We start from the raw sequence: 16,069 nt of genomic DNA, 5'->3' as shown, positions 1-16,069 counted from the left end.
CATTTTGCTGTTCTCAGTAGGTCTGGAGTGACCTACTCTAGTCCCTCTGCTTGGGACACAAAGCTCATTGCCCTCATGAGCCATTTCTCACAGCAGCCACTCAGGGACTTCCTACATACTTCTAGTTTGCCTGGATGGTGCCCCCCGTTGGGGTGTCATCACTTCATTAAAATACAGAATTAAAGTTTGTCACTGGACACCCAGCCAGCTGTCAGGATCCCCCCCTCCTCCTGCCAATGTCACACACTTGGTACTTCCCAGTATAGTGTGGTGTTTAGGGAATTCTGGAGTCAGACAGATATGAGTTCAAGGTCTAGGTGTGACACTAAATGTGGACTTGGTTCAATTTTTCAGCCTCTCTGAATCTCCATTTCTTCATCAGTAAAATGGGTATTTGGATAATGAAAAGCAGGCAGTTAATACTTCCTCGGACTCTGGTAGTTCATGAGACTGTGTCAGTGAGCTATGACTACACTAATGTCACATAACAGATAACCATAAACCTTAGGGGCACATGACAATCAGCAATCCACAGAAGAACAAATGTAAGTAGCCAACCCAAATGTGGACAGACTTCCCTGCATTAGTAAACAAAGCATGTCCAATTAAAGAAAACCCAAGATACCATTTTTCATCTATACTTAATGGGAACTCTTTAAAAGATAGACTTTACTTTTTAGAACAGTTTTGAGATTGATAGAAAATTTAAGAAAGACAGCACAGAGAGTTCCCATACACCTCTGTTCTGGTTTGCTATTACTAGCATCTTACCTCAATCGGGGATATTGGTTACAACAGATGAAATTATACAGGTTCATTGTTATTAACTAGATGTATGACTGTTGATGTTGACCTTGATCGCCTGGCTAAGGTAGTGCTTGTCCGTTTTCTCCACTGCAAAGTTACTGCCCCCTCTTTCCATACTGTGCACTTTAGGAAGGAATTCCATGCACAGGTCTCTCCCTGGTTGATGCCCCCTCAGCTCTCAGGATCAGGGCAGAAAAAGGAAGATGTGCACAGCTGACTCTCTCCCAGTTCAGGCCTCATCCTGATGCAGTACCACGTGACCTATATAGTGAGGGGTATGTCTTCAATAGCAAATATTTACTGAATACCTACCTGGTGTTGAGTCTGGTGGTTGGCAGTGGAATGCCAGGCTGTGCTAGACAGCCTCATCCCTGCTCAGGGAGCTTGCCCTGAAGTAGGAACATTAGGGTGGGAGGCATACATGGGGCCATCCTTCCCCAACTTCACCACTGGAGACAGGGAGGCCAGAGAGGACACTGCTGCACTCATGGGTCTGTGATGGGATGAGCGTTGGTGGGATGATAGGAGAGCAGGGAATCAGAGGCAACACGAGAGCTGAGGGCACCTGGGAATGACGTGAAGAGTCCTCGGGTTTAGGCGAAGATGTAGAAAAGTCCATGAAATGATATAAACAGAGGAAGATGGAGATAAACAACATGACCTGGGAGAAGTGAACTACCAGGGAAATGAGATTAGAATTCAGGAATTACGAGACCCTGGCAGGGCAAGTGCCTTAGGAATCCCAGAAGATGTGCTTTGGTTTGTCAGGTGGAGGGGCTTGGTCATCGGTTGAATGTGATCTACTGAGGCTGCTGGAAAGGAAGACAGGGAGAGGCCACATGTCAGCAGGGTGAGAAGTGAAGGGTGGGTGAGAGAGTTGACAGAGGGAGGACAGATTCCCCTCCAGGAAACCTTGCATGGGAAGTGTAAGATGGAGGAGTCCAAATCTGGATGTCCTTCACTGTGTGTCATAAAAATAGAATAATGTTAATTTGTAGATTTTTGTCACAGGAGAAGATAAATTCAAAGCTTATAGATTGATTACCCTTTAAAACATTAACTGTTTATGTCCAACAAAGAAAATTTGCTTCTTTGGCCCCAGCTTGGTGCCATAAAAGTACTATACTCAAAAACATTCTTTACCACCTTACTGGTCTCCTCAGTAAGATGAGTTGAATAACATTTGGACTCAAGTTTAGACTCTAGTGTGTGAGATTCATGTGTTTAACTTTGTGAAAATTGGTCTCTGACACGTTGGGAGCTTATTTCCTGAGATGTCTGAGAGGATCCTTCCATCTAATCTACTGACCCTGTGGTGACTGAGGACTGGAATCTTCAAGCTCAGGAATTACTGTTCTTGAGTCCTGAGGTGATTCCCAGGAGCTACGAAAACTTTCCTTTTCTGACCCTGTATTTTTCTAGAAATTCACCACCCCCACACACTTTTTTGTTACAAGGGGCTGAAAATGATTTCGGGGGCATTAGCTGACTGGTGTCTACGTGATGAGAACATAACGGAGGTAGTAGAATTTTGGAGAAAGCGTTCTTGGTGGGATATTACAGGAAGGAAAGGAAAGGAAAGGGTCGAGTATGATTATGGAGACTCTAATCTTCAGTGACTGAAAGCATTGCAGACAGGGAGCTGGGTGGACCCACGCCACGTGGGGCCTCGGCGTCATTCTGCAGTTGTGCCTTTTTGTAAGTCACTATCACTCTCACTGGCTTGGATTCAAGAGGTTGCTTGGTTGACACTCCTGAAATGAAAAACCAACGATTGTCTTAGTATAAGCATATTCTCAGATACTAGACTCATCTCATTGCGATGAAATGGATTTTCCTAAAGACTTCCTCAGAGCATTGAGGTAAATGTCTGAAACCAAGAAATGTCAAAAATAGGAAGGGGCTCATGATACAGGCCCCCAGGTTCTGAATCTAAACTCTACCTTCTAGAATGGACTCCTGCCCGTTAGCTGTGATTAGCGAGGCGCCAATAATACCAGCTCTAGCATCAGGGGCACTTCTACTAGCCTTCTTAAATACTTTTTCACAAATTTATTTTACATCCATTATCTTATTTAATCTTTACAACACTCCTAAGATTTAAACATTATTACCCCCCACAGTTTAGAGATGAAGAAACTGAAAACGAGCTAGAATAATTGGCCAAAGATCAAACAGCCAGGAAATGGTAGCACAGGAGTTTGCAGTACTCTGAAAGGTTGTCTGACATCAAGTCAGCTCCTTTTTTCTCAATGATGCTGCTCCTCTTAATCTGTTTCAAAGAGCACTGGAATTCCTCGGTGCTTCAGGGACCACTGAGCAGCAGCGCCTCGGGGCCCTCACTCTGGTTTCAACCAGAGGACGTCTATTATACACATAATAGATTTGAAGTTTTGTTTGAAAAAGTTCCCAGACACTCTATTATCCCATGATGTCTCCTAAAGCTGTTACGAGCTGCACCAGCAACTTCTTGAAGTCAGAGACCTCGACTTCTTCTTTCTTTGGTCTCACAACAGTGTGCAACCCTGCCTGACCTGTGAGCCAGCCTGTGGAAGGAGGAGCAGATGGGAATCACTGCCCTTGGGATGTGCTCTGGGATCCCCCGTCTAGGTATCTCCCATGACCCCTGGCGGCCTCGCTGCCTGTTTCTCACCGAAGTCAGTCGAAGGATCTGCAGCCTTCTTGCTGCCATCACAATGCATGGAGCTCTCCCCCAGGAGGGAAGCAATGTCTTCTCCGAAGTCAGTCGAAGGATCTGCAGCCTTCTCGCTGCCATCACAATGCATGGAGCTCTCCCCCAGGAGGGAAGCAATGTCTTCTCCGAAGTCAGTCGAAGGATCTGCAGCCTTCTCGCTGCCATCACAATGCATGGAGCTCTCCCCCAGGAGGGAAGCAATGTCTTCTCCGAAGTCAGTCGAAGGATCTGCAGCCTTCTCGCTGCCATCACAATGCATGGAGCTCTCCCCCAGGAGGGAAGCAATGTCTTCTCCGAAGTCAGTCGAAGGATCTGCAGCCTTCTCGCTGCCATCACAATGCATGGAGCTCTCCCCCAGGAGGGAAGCAATGTCTTCTCCAAAGATCTGGAGGCAATTCTCAATCAAAAATTGCACAAGAGAAATCTGCAACACAAAAGGGTAAAAACGGGGTGTTCTTTTTCATATGGCATAGTTATAAATCACATTTCATACATGAATCTTGGCTCTAACAAAAATTGTGAAAGAATACTAAGAAAAATTCAGAGAACCAGTTTTCTCTAAGAACGAACTGTGATACTTTCGTGAGTACTTTGGGCACAGGTTTTAAAATACTTTTCATCAGTGGACTAAAGGCATAATTTGTGGTCTAGTTTAAAAGCTAACATTTTTATATCAATGGTTACATCTTGAAAACAAAGGCAATTTTCAAATGTAACCCACATAGGATGTTTGGGGGAAGATGTATAGTCTCTTATGAAATTTTATCTATTCATTTTCATTAAACATTTTTTCCAGTTTTGTTGAGATATAATAGACATATCGCATCTTAGGAAAATTTATAAAGCACCCAATAGACACGGATACGTGAAATTCATTTGTAAGTTTAGGTGCTGCTTAAACTTGGGCAGCAGAGATTTCTGTGGGTTTTTGTGAGGGAAGAAAGCAGCTGGAGAGACACCATTCAGTTTGTCTGGCTGCAGCCCCTCCTCTTGCATTGCCTGCCCCACCCTTACTTTCTGGGAAACTCTCTTGGGAAACAGCTATGATCTTCTTGGGCATGTTGTAGCTCTGATAGGATGTTCTGGAATCTTTTACTAGTTTCCTCACCCTATAGCAGAGGCAAAATAGTAGCCAAGTATTTTTCTGAATGAGCCACAGCTGGCAGAGGAAGGCCAAAGTGTGTGGAGCCATGGGTGCTCATATTGCCCAAGCTGCCTAGGATGTGCCAGTAATGACCAGAGGAGCTGGGTGTTGTCGCCATCGTGTGATGAAGAAACCATGGCTTGGAAACTTTGCCCAGGGTTACACATCCCTCAGTGATTAGGCTGAGAGTTGAACCTTGGCTTGTCACACTCCAAAGCCCAGGTTCTTTTCTGTCATATCGGGCCACTCCTCTCTCTGCTGTTCAGTCGGTCCAGAGTTTAGTCTCATGGACAGGAAGGGAGGAGAGACTCAACTGCTCACAGTTCCCCCTTAACAACCCTCCTTCCCATCCCCACAGAGGAGGATAAATGACTCTGCCACTCAACGGATACACTTTCAAAAACTGGTCTGTCAGAGTTAACACCGTCCATTTTGGGTTCCAAGTGGGGACTCTGACCCCTAGGGCACGCAAATGAGAGCTTTCATTACCTTTCTTGTGATGTCACTTTCTAATTCTGCGCTGCAGGCATTGGGCAAACAAAGAATGCTTGGGGCTATGCAGGTGGCTAAGTTGTAAGCTGTCATCTGATTGACGGACGAATGCTGCTGAATGTTGTGCAGCACTCCAAAAAGATAGCGCAGGAGCTGCTGCATTGGCTCTGGGCAGCTCATCCAAAAGCCTAAAGACACAAAAATGGACCTTTAAAGACAGCACGTCATTTTGCTCAGGAAGTTGGAAATACAGAGAAAGGGAACAGAGGACTTCTTTGTAGAGCAGGCACAAAGCCCAGTGAACATGCACGAGAATGCAGAAATGGCCCTCCTAAACATGCTGCCTGAAATATTTCCCTGAAACGCCTAGAACGTGTTCTCATTTGGGCACATCTTATTAACATCGAATTTAATCTAAATATATTTTAAAACTCTGAAACATTGCAGAAACTCTTCAATTAAAGTTCACAAAAGCTCATTGATTAAATTAAACAGTGATGAAATTTGAAAGGCTCCCTTTGTTTTGAAGGTAGCAATATAGGAACACTGTCTCAGGGTAAGAGCCCAGCAAAGTTCCAGGCAAAAATGTTTCATTGAGTTCAGTTCCTGAACCAGATAAGAACTTCTCTGGCTAGTTAAGTGTTTGACAAAGGTAAGACCATATCCCTGGCAGATTGGTCCTTTAGCATCTCTCTTGGACCAAAGGATTTCATCTGCTCTCAGTTTCATATTGTCAAATAAAAATGGCAAGTAATAGGATATATTGGAATATATGAGGAAGCCATTTTGGTGTAAACCTAATTCGGACCTGACCTTGTCTTTCCAAAAGGGCCTGACCGAGGCCGTTGAGCATGCATTGTATATCTGCTTTAGAGATTCCCTATGGCAAGAGCAAAAGGCCCTTGAGATAAAGGTGCAACTTCCCTCCCCCTGCCAACGTTGGTGTCTCCTTAAGGATTAAGCATCTTTCCTTAGGCTAGAAACTGATTGCTGTGCTCACCTGTGACCGCCCAGCTTGAGACAATAGACTTGCCTCCTGCTGCGCCCTTGGAGATAGCAGACCCACTACCTGCTGTGTCCATCAAGTGCTGTGCCGACAGGGCACTCTTGTGACTATTGTGGGAGGGACATTTCAATCATGTGAAACACCCTCTTTGAGGGTATATAACCACCCTATGTACCCCCACTTCTTTGGAGTGCTCTGTTCCTTTGTGGAAAGACCTCCCGGGTTATAATCCTAAAATTTAAGCTCAGAATAAACTCACCCAAATTTTCATTTATTGATTGGTTATGGATTATTTTCATCGACAACATATTCAGAAGGTATAAAATGGTCAAGGATTCCTTATTAACAAGACTAGGAGAAGAACAAGAACTCAATAAGAGCAGTAAGGCATGCCACTATTTTTGAACTGGCCTCCGTGGGAGTGGTCAAATCAAACTCTTTGGCATTGGTCATTATTTTAGTGGACAAAGCTGTAAAGTATAAGCTAATATTTTCCTAAGAGTATGTTGATTGTACTTTGGAGGTGTGCCCCAGTAGAGTAATCATGGCATCGTTACCTCTGAGTGGCAGCGATTTTCTCCTCCTCGTTCTCTCCATCAGTTATACTGACCCATTTAGCATAGAGATCAGATGTAAAGACGCTCCCTGGGATGTTTCGAAGAAAATCCTTACACACATCAAAAGAAGAGTATTATTCTTATGGCAAATACATATTGGACAAATTACAGGGAAAACATGGAGTTGAAAAGTTGAGTTTCTGTCCCCACTTCCTTCTCAGGCTCCCCACACTGTGACCCACGCAGCGCTCAGCTCCACCTCTCCACTGACTTGCACACCCTGAAGTGGGTGCTTGGACTTCTAAAACTTAGAAGCATCAAAGCAGAGTGGGCCACAGTGGGAGCGAAGAGAAAGCCCCCTTCTATCACCTGGAACTTCCTCTTGGTGTCCATTTTAGTAAACTAGTAGAAACTGACAAGGTCCGGTGAGACGTCATCCTCAATCCTGCTAGTTTCTTGAGAAGAAATACCCATCCCCGTTTGAGACACAGTGCTTGCTCTTAACTCAAGCAAGAGAAGTTCTGAAACAAACCAAACGCGCACACCCTCGTGCTCTCGCACACATATTAAGAGAGAACTGAGCCTTCTGACTTGAGGTATGTGTGCTCCTTGGGAGAACACTGCGTCACAATAGCCTCGTTCTTCCTGGTTTTAACTGTATGAACGTTCGATTCTGCAGACTGGGAAGCAGCAGACATTGGAAATATATTAAAATCCCCAATGGGTAACAATGTGTTACCCCTTACAGTCTGTGAGTGGGACATACAGATCCTTCCAAAAGAAGAAACTTACTAAAAACTTAGATACATCGCAACTTCAGGCCTCTGAGTATCAGGGCTACAGACGCACAAATGTCAGCTTCCTAAGTGGAGGCCTGGAACATCTGTCACTTTAGAGGGCTGAGGAACAAGTTTAATATCGTAGAATTGGGCCTATTAAAATTTACGAAGCTTTAATGTTTGTGCAAGACTGAGGGGAAGTTGTCACATTGTCTTGCTAGCTTCCAAGCACACCTAGCTTCCATTGTTCTCACTCAGCAGCACATGCCTTCTCTTAGTGGTGGCTTGCTCGAGAAGTGCCTCAGGGCAACTATCCTAATTAGAATCTAATGATGGTTCACTCATGCTAATCCCTATTGAGCTGCTGTTAGTGCCAGGCACTGTTGTGAGCACTGGGGACAGAGCAGAGAAGCCAATGGACAGAGTCCCAGTCCTCTCACTTTGACTATGTTGATTGGTGTGTGGTACCCATGGTATTGTAGCTAGCCATGGTAGTTAGTGCTTTTCACCGTGTTTCCTATGGAGTGCTTCCAATATATTTGGAGGGAGGAAGCAGTCCAACTCTGGCCGGCTCTTCGAGTCTGGGAGCGTGCAGGAGGGCCCTTGCCTCATGCGTACCACACTACATGCACTCGGAGCATGTGTCTCCTCTCTGTTTCCTGAACCCTGTTCTGTGGGAGCCCATTGGTGAGGCTGAGTGTGGTGAAGCCAGAACATGACCCGAGCAGAATATGCCAAGGGTATTCACTGCTGGACCTCTGTTTTTAGACAGCTCAATGGCAAACTCAATGTGGTCCTGATGATGTACTCATTTCTGGTTTAGGTCAACACTCCAGTTCATTGGGCATGGTATTATCAAAGCCAAGTTGCAAAGTCTGATTCCCCACCAAGATCAGTCAACTTTAGGAATGTCTAAGAACTATACCCACGAGTGGCCACCCCCTTGCTAGTCTGTACTTATAACAGAAAGATAGGCAAGACTCTGCTGATGGGCAACTCTAACTCTTGCTGGAAAATCAGTTCCAGGTGGGCACCTCACAGAAGGCAACACTCAACTTGCTATTTGTATGCCTAGAGTATATTTCTAATCATCCCAGTGTCACAGTGGTCGACTCTAAGCCACTTCTGAACTGTCCCTATTTATGACAGAGCTGAACAATCATGGGGAACAAGGAAAGACCAAATGGAATCTCGATTATAAGAGAATTTTAATAACCTATTGTAGTCATTTCTACTTATGACATTCCTCTTTAGAGCTGTTAACAAATACCAAGATGGATTGAGTCAATTCTTTCCCTGTTCTATGATTCCCTTCATAGAAACATAACTGGATATTTGTGATTTAGCGGTATCATTTAAAAACCTTTTTTGTATAAATCTATTGAATTTTCAGAATTCCAAACAAATTTTCGTTGCTGCACCTACTTTAAAAGTCAGATTTATAAGAAGAAGCATGTGGTAGGAGCTTGTTACTGTGTGACCATAATCGTGGGTGGTGGGTTAAGCTTAACAAACATTAATAAAGGATGCCAAATTTGGTAAGGGTGAAAGAAGGCAAAAAATAGTGAAGTCACCCCTACACTACTTTTAAATTAAAAGAGACAGGCGAAAGAAGGATGAGGAAGTGAACGGAGCTTTTGGTCACTCATTGAGCATTTTTTGATTCATTGAATGACAAATGTTGGCTTACTGACTACGGTCAACCTCTCTATCTATTTTCAAATGTTTCATACGAATTTTCTTTTGTAAACTTTGCTTTCATTAGGACAATGGTGAAGAAGTCATCAAAAACAGGATGTTTGTTCTGGTAAACGTTCTGTATATCTAAGTGTGTGTTTAGAATTTTTATTATTATTATTCTGGGATAATGTTCAGGAATGAAGAAGGAGAAGGTAGTGTGTGATGAAAAAGGAAAGTATATCTAACATTTGGGGCTTTTAACACCCAAACTAACGCCCTTAAATTTGGACTTCGTGAAGTGTTTTTCAGTTTCTCAATCTATTATGCCTATTATGGTTCCTGGGCAATCACGGTGAAGGAAATTGATCATGTACCTTCAGAGTTACGCTGTGTGTGGATAATGCTAGAAGTTTCCCTACCTTTAAGACACATGCGACCACAAGAACAGATTCACAGTCCAGGTTCACTTTGTCCCCAGCATTTAATGTCTCCTTTAGGGCTCTGCATAATTTCATATTGGCCGATTTTCTGAATATGCCCTCTGTGAGCGGCCCTTTTTGCTTAAGAAAGCAAAGCATATCCTATAGGGAAGAAGAGAAAGGAAAAATCAATGGCACCTCGTATCCAGGAGCCCAGAGCACCAGCTCCCCCCTTGTCTGAGCTGGGGTAAGCGAGGTGCAGTGCTGGAGGGGGGGGCATGCAAGCAAACGTAGAATTTTTTTTCTCAGTGTCTCTATTTTCTACCCAACCATCCCTTCTACATTCATATGCTGAAACATTTCAAACAGTTGTTAAGTCAGATTTTCCTTTTCAGTGAACTGACACTTTTGAATCAAACTTCCCTGCTTCCAGGCCTTTGTGGAATCACCCGCTCCTACTCCACCAATCTTTCCTCATCGTGCCCTAATATAGCTGCTCTTCCCCAGCTATGGAAATCTTCGTGCCATACCCGTGTCCCATTGTTCGTTCCCCTTTAAGGGGCTGCATACCCCATTTCTACTTCCTGGATTGCTTTCCCTCTTTTCAAATCGGGCTCTCCAAACCCCTCTCCTCCTCCTCTAATTACATCCCCTTCTCATCACTCTTTCCTTTCCTTTTGCTGCATCTTCATGTCCTCTGCTTGTGGTGCAGAAAGGCTCTAGGTATTGGAGTCAGGTAATCCAAGGGACCCGAATCCTATGATGCTACATCTTGGCTGTGTGGCCTTGGGCACAGTGTACACTTTAGTGAGGTTACTTTTTTTTCTCATTTGTGAAGTGGGAATGATGATAATCATAGCTACCCCCTAAATTTGCTGTGAAACTTGCAAGGACTGAGGTAGTAGGAGCATGGGACTGGCATGACACATTTCTTCATCGTTAGCCTAAAATTCCCTAGATCTGGTAGAGTGCTTGGAGAGATACTGGACACTCAATAAATGTTGACACTGACAATTCCATACACCAACTTGAGTTAACACAGGCCAAATTCTGTGGCTGTCACTTGACACATTCTATTTGGATGAAAGGATCCACATATGCCAGAGGCTGAGTCTGTATGCTTCAGCACTGGAAATACAGGTCAAAATCACCTGAGAGATTCTGAGGAGTGAGATTGAGTAGACTCAGCTGAAGGAGGCTGAAGACTACTGTGGAGTTCAGAGAAGATGAGACGGGGTGGACTCTCAGAGACTCATCCACATAGAGCCCATTTGCATTGATCTGAGCAGGCATATGTGGGTCTTTGCTGAAACCTATGGAATGGACATGGGTATCTTTTCTTTGTCGTGTTTGCTTTATGACTCTGCAGTACCTAAATCAGATTTTATTCTTTGACGTAATATTAGCAAAGCTTTTCCCCCAAAGCCAGCGGCTGTCTAAAGATTTCTCCATTTAGGGATAGATTTAAACGAGACACTTGACCTCTCAGAGTTCTCCCTCCTCAGGAAAGCCACAGAAGACCAAAATGAGACCCACCAGAAGAGAAGGGGGCAGGCTGTCGCGTTCACACACATCCCCGAGGCTGACGCCGAAGAGCTGCCCTGGCTTTGGGGATGGTGGCGTCACGTGCAGAAGGTCCTGGCAGGTGCTGGAGCCACGCCGGAGGGCCCAGTTGCCCATAAAATTAATTCTCACTGACTTCTGGCCTGAATCCAAAGAAGAAGTGAGATTATCAGTAGTAGTTAGTTTAATTTACTTACGGCACATTCATTGCGATGGCAAGAAGAAAGAGGAACTGAGTCAGCTTTTGCACAGAATTTCCCACGTTTGGAAATTGGCCAACTGCATCCTTGTGGTGTTAATGTGCTCTTCTTCCCCTCATCCTGCAAACCTAGAGGCTTGCTCAGACTCGGGGTCACTTCTTCCAGGGGAAATGCTTCCTAGGCAGTGCTCTCTCCTGCCTGTTGCATGAGACACTTCACTTGTACTTGTCCGTGTTTTCTGATGTTTAGTATGAACAGTGGATTCAGGTGACAGATCACATTTCGAAAGCTAACCAGGTTTGGTTTTCAAATCAAGCAGAGTTTGGCAATCATCTACTTTCATAGTAAGTCTCCTCCCACTCTTAGATTCCCTGTTTGCTTTCTGAACGCCCAACCATGGTCAACTTTCTTTCAGCAAAAGGATCTGCCTTTCAAGACACAACCTGCCTGAGCCCACTTCTCAGCCGGCCTCTGGCCTCTGCTCTGGGGGCCACAACGCTCAGGCAGCTCCATGATGACTATCAGCAGTCAGGGTCCTTGGGAAGTAGTCATTAAATGCTGGCTATGTGGTAAGATTCCAGGTGGCCGTGTTTCTTCGGACACCCCACAAAGCTACCCAGAGATGATTTTTAACTACCCAACAGCCCCTGTCAAAAGAATGCTTTTCAAAGGAAAGGTGATCAGCAAGGAAAAGCTGAGTTCCAAGTTTCTACTGCTCAGCTATGAATGTTTACCTAATAAGGTACCTTAACATTTGTTTAAATCACATGTTTATACCGAATACTAAAAATGTCAACAGAGGAGCCAAGTTGTAGAAGGATAAACAGTGAAGCAACATTTCACCAAGTAGCCTTCAACGTCCAACCACTCGGCCTTCCTGGGAAGGAGTGAGTGCATCTCCATGTCCACTCACGTGGATGCAGTGCTCCTGGGGCTGGACCAGAGAGAGCAGGATCTGAGAAACAGAAGGCTCCTGGTTCTGCCGCTTAGTCGGATAAGTTTACTGAAAACTCTTTGAGCTTTGGTTTGGTCAACTTTAATGTAAATGATGCTACCTACACCTCTTTGGACTAAATACTAGAAGGTCCCACTCAGCATAAGGCATGGCTCATAGCAGCCTTGATAAATCTCATCTCCCTCACTCAGAGGCCTAAGGAGGCCTAGACATCTGTCTCCTCCCCCCAAAGCAGACCCCACCCCCATTCTCCGTTTGATTTCACTGCCTCCAGAAGGTAGCAGTCATGAAGGAATGCCACCACTCCCCTAACTAAGGCTTCTTCCTGCCTGGCATTTGATACCCCTACCATTTTAAAAAGAGAGAAGAAAGCCAATACATTCTTAACTCCAGGAGAAGATTTCTATATGTCTGCATGTACAAATGTTTGTCTCAGATACACGTTAAAATATAGGTTGAGTTGTTGTATGCAACCTGGTTTTCCTACTCTTAACCTGATTTTATTATTTCTAAAACTATCCAAATGTATTCCATTATTCAGCTTAAACAAGAATGCTCTGAAGAAGAGTGCTCTATCCCTTGATACAAAGCTACACATTCAGCTACTCTATGAGCATAGACAGAAAGTATAGACAGTGAGCTAACATCTGTTGCCAATCTCCTTTCTGCTTGAGGAAGAGTGGCCCTGAGCTGACATCTGTGCCTATCTTCCTATATTTTGTATGTGGGTCGCCTCCACCGCTTGGCTTGATGAGTGGTGTAGGTCAGCACCTGGGATCCAAACCCACAAACCCTGGGCCACCGAAGTGGAGCGCACTGAACTTAACCACTACACCACCGGGCTGGCCCCCAAAACCTAGCTAGTTTTAAACAGTCCTGGCAAGATTTAGGTTAGTGTTTCCTCATGCTCCAATTAGGGTGTGTGTATTAAAAAATAAATTTTTTGAAAATTTATCCTTCTAGAATAACAATCATAATAAAAATACTTTGAAGTAGAAATTCTATTCTGGCTCAAATACTTCCCAAATAAATAAAATGTCTTCTTCAGAGAAAGAAATATCAATGGGAGAATATTGGAGTGGTAGGGGAAAAAATGACAAGAAGGAAGATAAAAAAGCCCTGACCGTAAACATTCAGTCTAGTTTTGGTCTCGCCCTGGGTCTGAAGCAGACGTGGAAAGCGAGCTTGCTGTGGGAACAGACTTGAGAGTCCAGTTCTCTCTGGAATCCCAAGGCCACTTCAGCCGAAGCCCAGAAGAGAGTCCAGTTCAATTCCATAACTCTTCGCTCCACTGGAGTTTTTGATTCCAGGTGTGTCTAAGACATGTGGTCATTTGGTCCCCTCCCGTGACAGACCGAGATACTGGACAAATCCCTGAGATCGGGAAGGCACGTTCTCGGGTTGTAGAAGCACATGCTCTGAGAAGACACATGGATGTGCAGACACAGAACTATATGGCAACAGTGCTCTGGGGATACAGAGAAGGGAGCAACTGTCTACCTAGAAGAATTAAAAAAGAAAAAAAACCTTCCTAGAATTGAGCTGGGTCTTGATTTCAGACCTTTGGAGTTTCTCTAAGCTTGATTCTGGGCGGGTACTGGGTTCCTGTCCACACGGGCCCTCCACCCACACATGGAAAATCAGCTCCGTGTCACGCATTTGGGAAGTGGAGACATGAGCCAAGAGAAGGCGCTTGCCGGAGGGGAGGGGCTCACCTTTCCTCTGCTGGTTCCTGGCTGGGTGCCTTGGCTTCAGGATGAATTGGCCTTGCGTGTCTGGGGACTCCTGGAAGGTGGAGCCCTCTGGTCCCTGTGGCAGGAGCCCAGTGGCTGGACGATGGCTCATTTTAATTATGTAGGGATGCTCATGTCCTGTACAGAGAAAAATCTAACTATGCATCAGGATGATGGTGATGGATTAGGATCAAACCTCCTTACTGTGAGCGTGTGGGCCACACCAGTGTGTGCTGCCATTCTCCCGCAGCTTCTGGATGAAGAAGGCTGTGCTCCCGAGCGAGCGCCACGTGCACCCTCACGGGCGACACCTTGCAAAAAGCAGGTGCCCAAGCAAAAGAGTTTAAAATGGAAAGAGAAAAAGATTTTTAACCACGTTGCTTTCTTTGGAATGCATAGATCCGTAAGTGCATTGCACAATGTTGACTTTTGCTGTGTTTCCCTCCGAGAATATTTAATGCCTTCTAGTTTCTGCCTTGACACTAACTAGATCTGTACATCTGAGGCAAATTACTTGACCTCTCTGAGCCTGACATTCATCCTTTTAAATGCTTACCCTCACACAGACTTATAAGGATCAAGGAAAATATATTAATAAACATTGGTGGTCAATGGTTTTTAAAGAATTGGACCATATATGTTCAGAATTGCTGTGATCACTGTTGTCTCACTCGTAATGTCATTTTAACACAGATTTTTTGTTTCCTTTTGTCAGTTCTAAAGACAAGGGCTCCTCAAGAGCAGCAGGGCTCTGTGCCTTCAGCTGCCCTCCCACGGCTGCCCACCCTCCCAGGGCCCTGCCAGGCAGCCATCAGAGGGAAGGCTGCATGGTGTTGGAAACCCAGAAGCAAAGTGCAAAACAGTGTTTACAGAGTGGAAAACTGCCCCCAACATCACCGGGAGTTGCCTGCCATGTGATTTGTTTTGCTCTTCCATGCTTTAAATTGCTTCCTCTCCATAGAGTTCTCTGTGGAGAATTGCACTTTTCCCCAACAGTGTGGTGTGGATTTCATTCTTGAAGAATACAGGCATGCCTAGTTTTATTGTGCTTCCCTTAATTGCATTTCACAGATACTGTGCTTTTTACAAATTGAGAACTTCCGGCAACCCTATGTCAAGCAAATCGATCAGCACCGTGTTTCCAACGGTGTTTGCTCGCTTTATGTCGCTGTGTCATATTTTGATAGTTCTTGCAATATTCCAGTCTTTTTCATGATTATTATAGTTGTTATGGTGATCTGTGATCAGTGTCTTTGATGGTACTATTGTAATTGTTTTGGGGCACTATGAACACTGCCCATCTAAGATGGAGACCTTAATGGATAAATGTGTGTGTGTTCTGACCTCTCCACTGACCTGACATTCCCCTCTCTCTCCATATCCTCAGGCCTCCCTGTTCCCTGAGACATGACAATATGGAAATTAGGCCAGCTAGTAACCCTACAATGGCCTCTAAGTGTTCAATGAGAGGAAGAGTCACACACCTCTCACCTTAAATGAAAAGTGAGAAATGATTAAGCTTCCTGAGGAAGCCATGTCGAAAGCTGAGGCGGCTGAGAGCTAGTCCTCTGGCACCAGAGAGTTAGCCAAGTCATGAACACAAAAGAAAAGTTCTTGAAGGAAATTCAAAGTGCTCCTGCAGTGAACACATGAATGAGAAGAAAGCAAAACAGCCTTATTGCCGACAGGGAGACAGTGTTAGTGGTCTGGATAGAAGATCAAACCAGCCACAACACTCCCTTCAGCCCAAGCTTATCCAGAGCAAGGTCCTCACTCTCTTCAATTCCGTGAAGGCTGAGAAGACCTCCTGCCAGGTGTCAAATAAAAATGGCAAGTAATAGGATATATTGGAATATATGAGGAAGCCATTTTGGTGTAAACCTAATTCGGCCTGACCTTGTCTTTCCAAAAGGGCCTGACCGAGGCCGTTGAGCATGCATTGTATATCTGCTTTAGAGATTCCCTGTGGCAAGAGCAAAAGGCCCTTGAGATAAAGGTGCCACTTCCCTCCCCCTCCCAATGTTGGTGTCTCCTTAAGG

The 16,069-nt window shown here is 44.7% G+C and overlaps 1 protein-coding gene across 1 annotated transcript; it reads right to left on the bottom strand.

Moving 5' to 3' along the window:
• Positions 1–1,806: 1,806 nt before the first annotated feature.
• Positions 1,807–15,387, bottom strand: LOC139084662 (rho GTPase-activating protein 20-like). Its single transcript, XM_070628376.1, has 7 exons — positions 14,013–15,387; positions 11,116–11,285; positions 9,580–9,741; positions 6,702–6,811; positions 5,136–5,326; positions 3,461–3,926; positions 1,807–2,561 (listed from the first exon to the last, which is right to left on the bottom strand). Exons 4-7 carry the CDS (start codon positions 6,739–6,741, stop codon positions 2,413–2,415), a joined length of 846 nt encoding a protein of 281 aa, XP_070484477.1. The 5' UTR covers positions 6,742–6,811; positions 9,580–9,741; positions 11,116–11,285; positions 14,013–15,387; the 3' UTR covers positions 1,807–2,412.
• Positions 15,388–16,069: the final 682 nt, after the last annotated feature.

This window comes from Equus przewalskii, chromosome 7 (genome assembly GCF_037783145.1).
Source record: "Equus przewalskii isolate Varuska chromosome 7, EquPr2, whole genome shotgun sequence".
Classification (NCBI taxonomy): domain Eukaryota; kingdom Metazoa; phylum Chordata; class Mammalia; order Perissodactyla; family Equidae; genus Equus; species Equus przewalskii.
The sequence above is the reverse complement of the archived record's forward strand: the minus strand, read 5'-3'. Positions and strand labels throughout refer to the sequence as shown.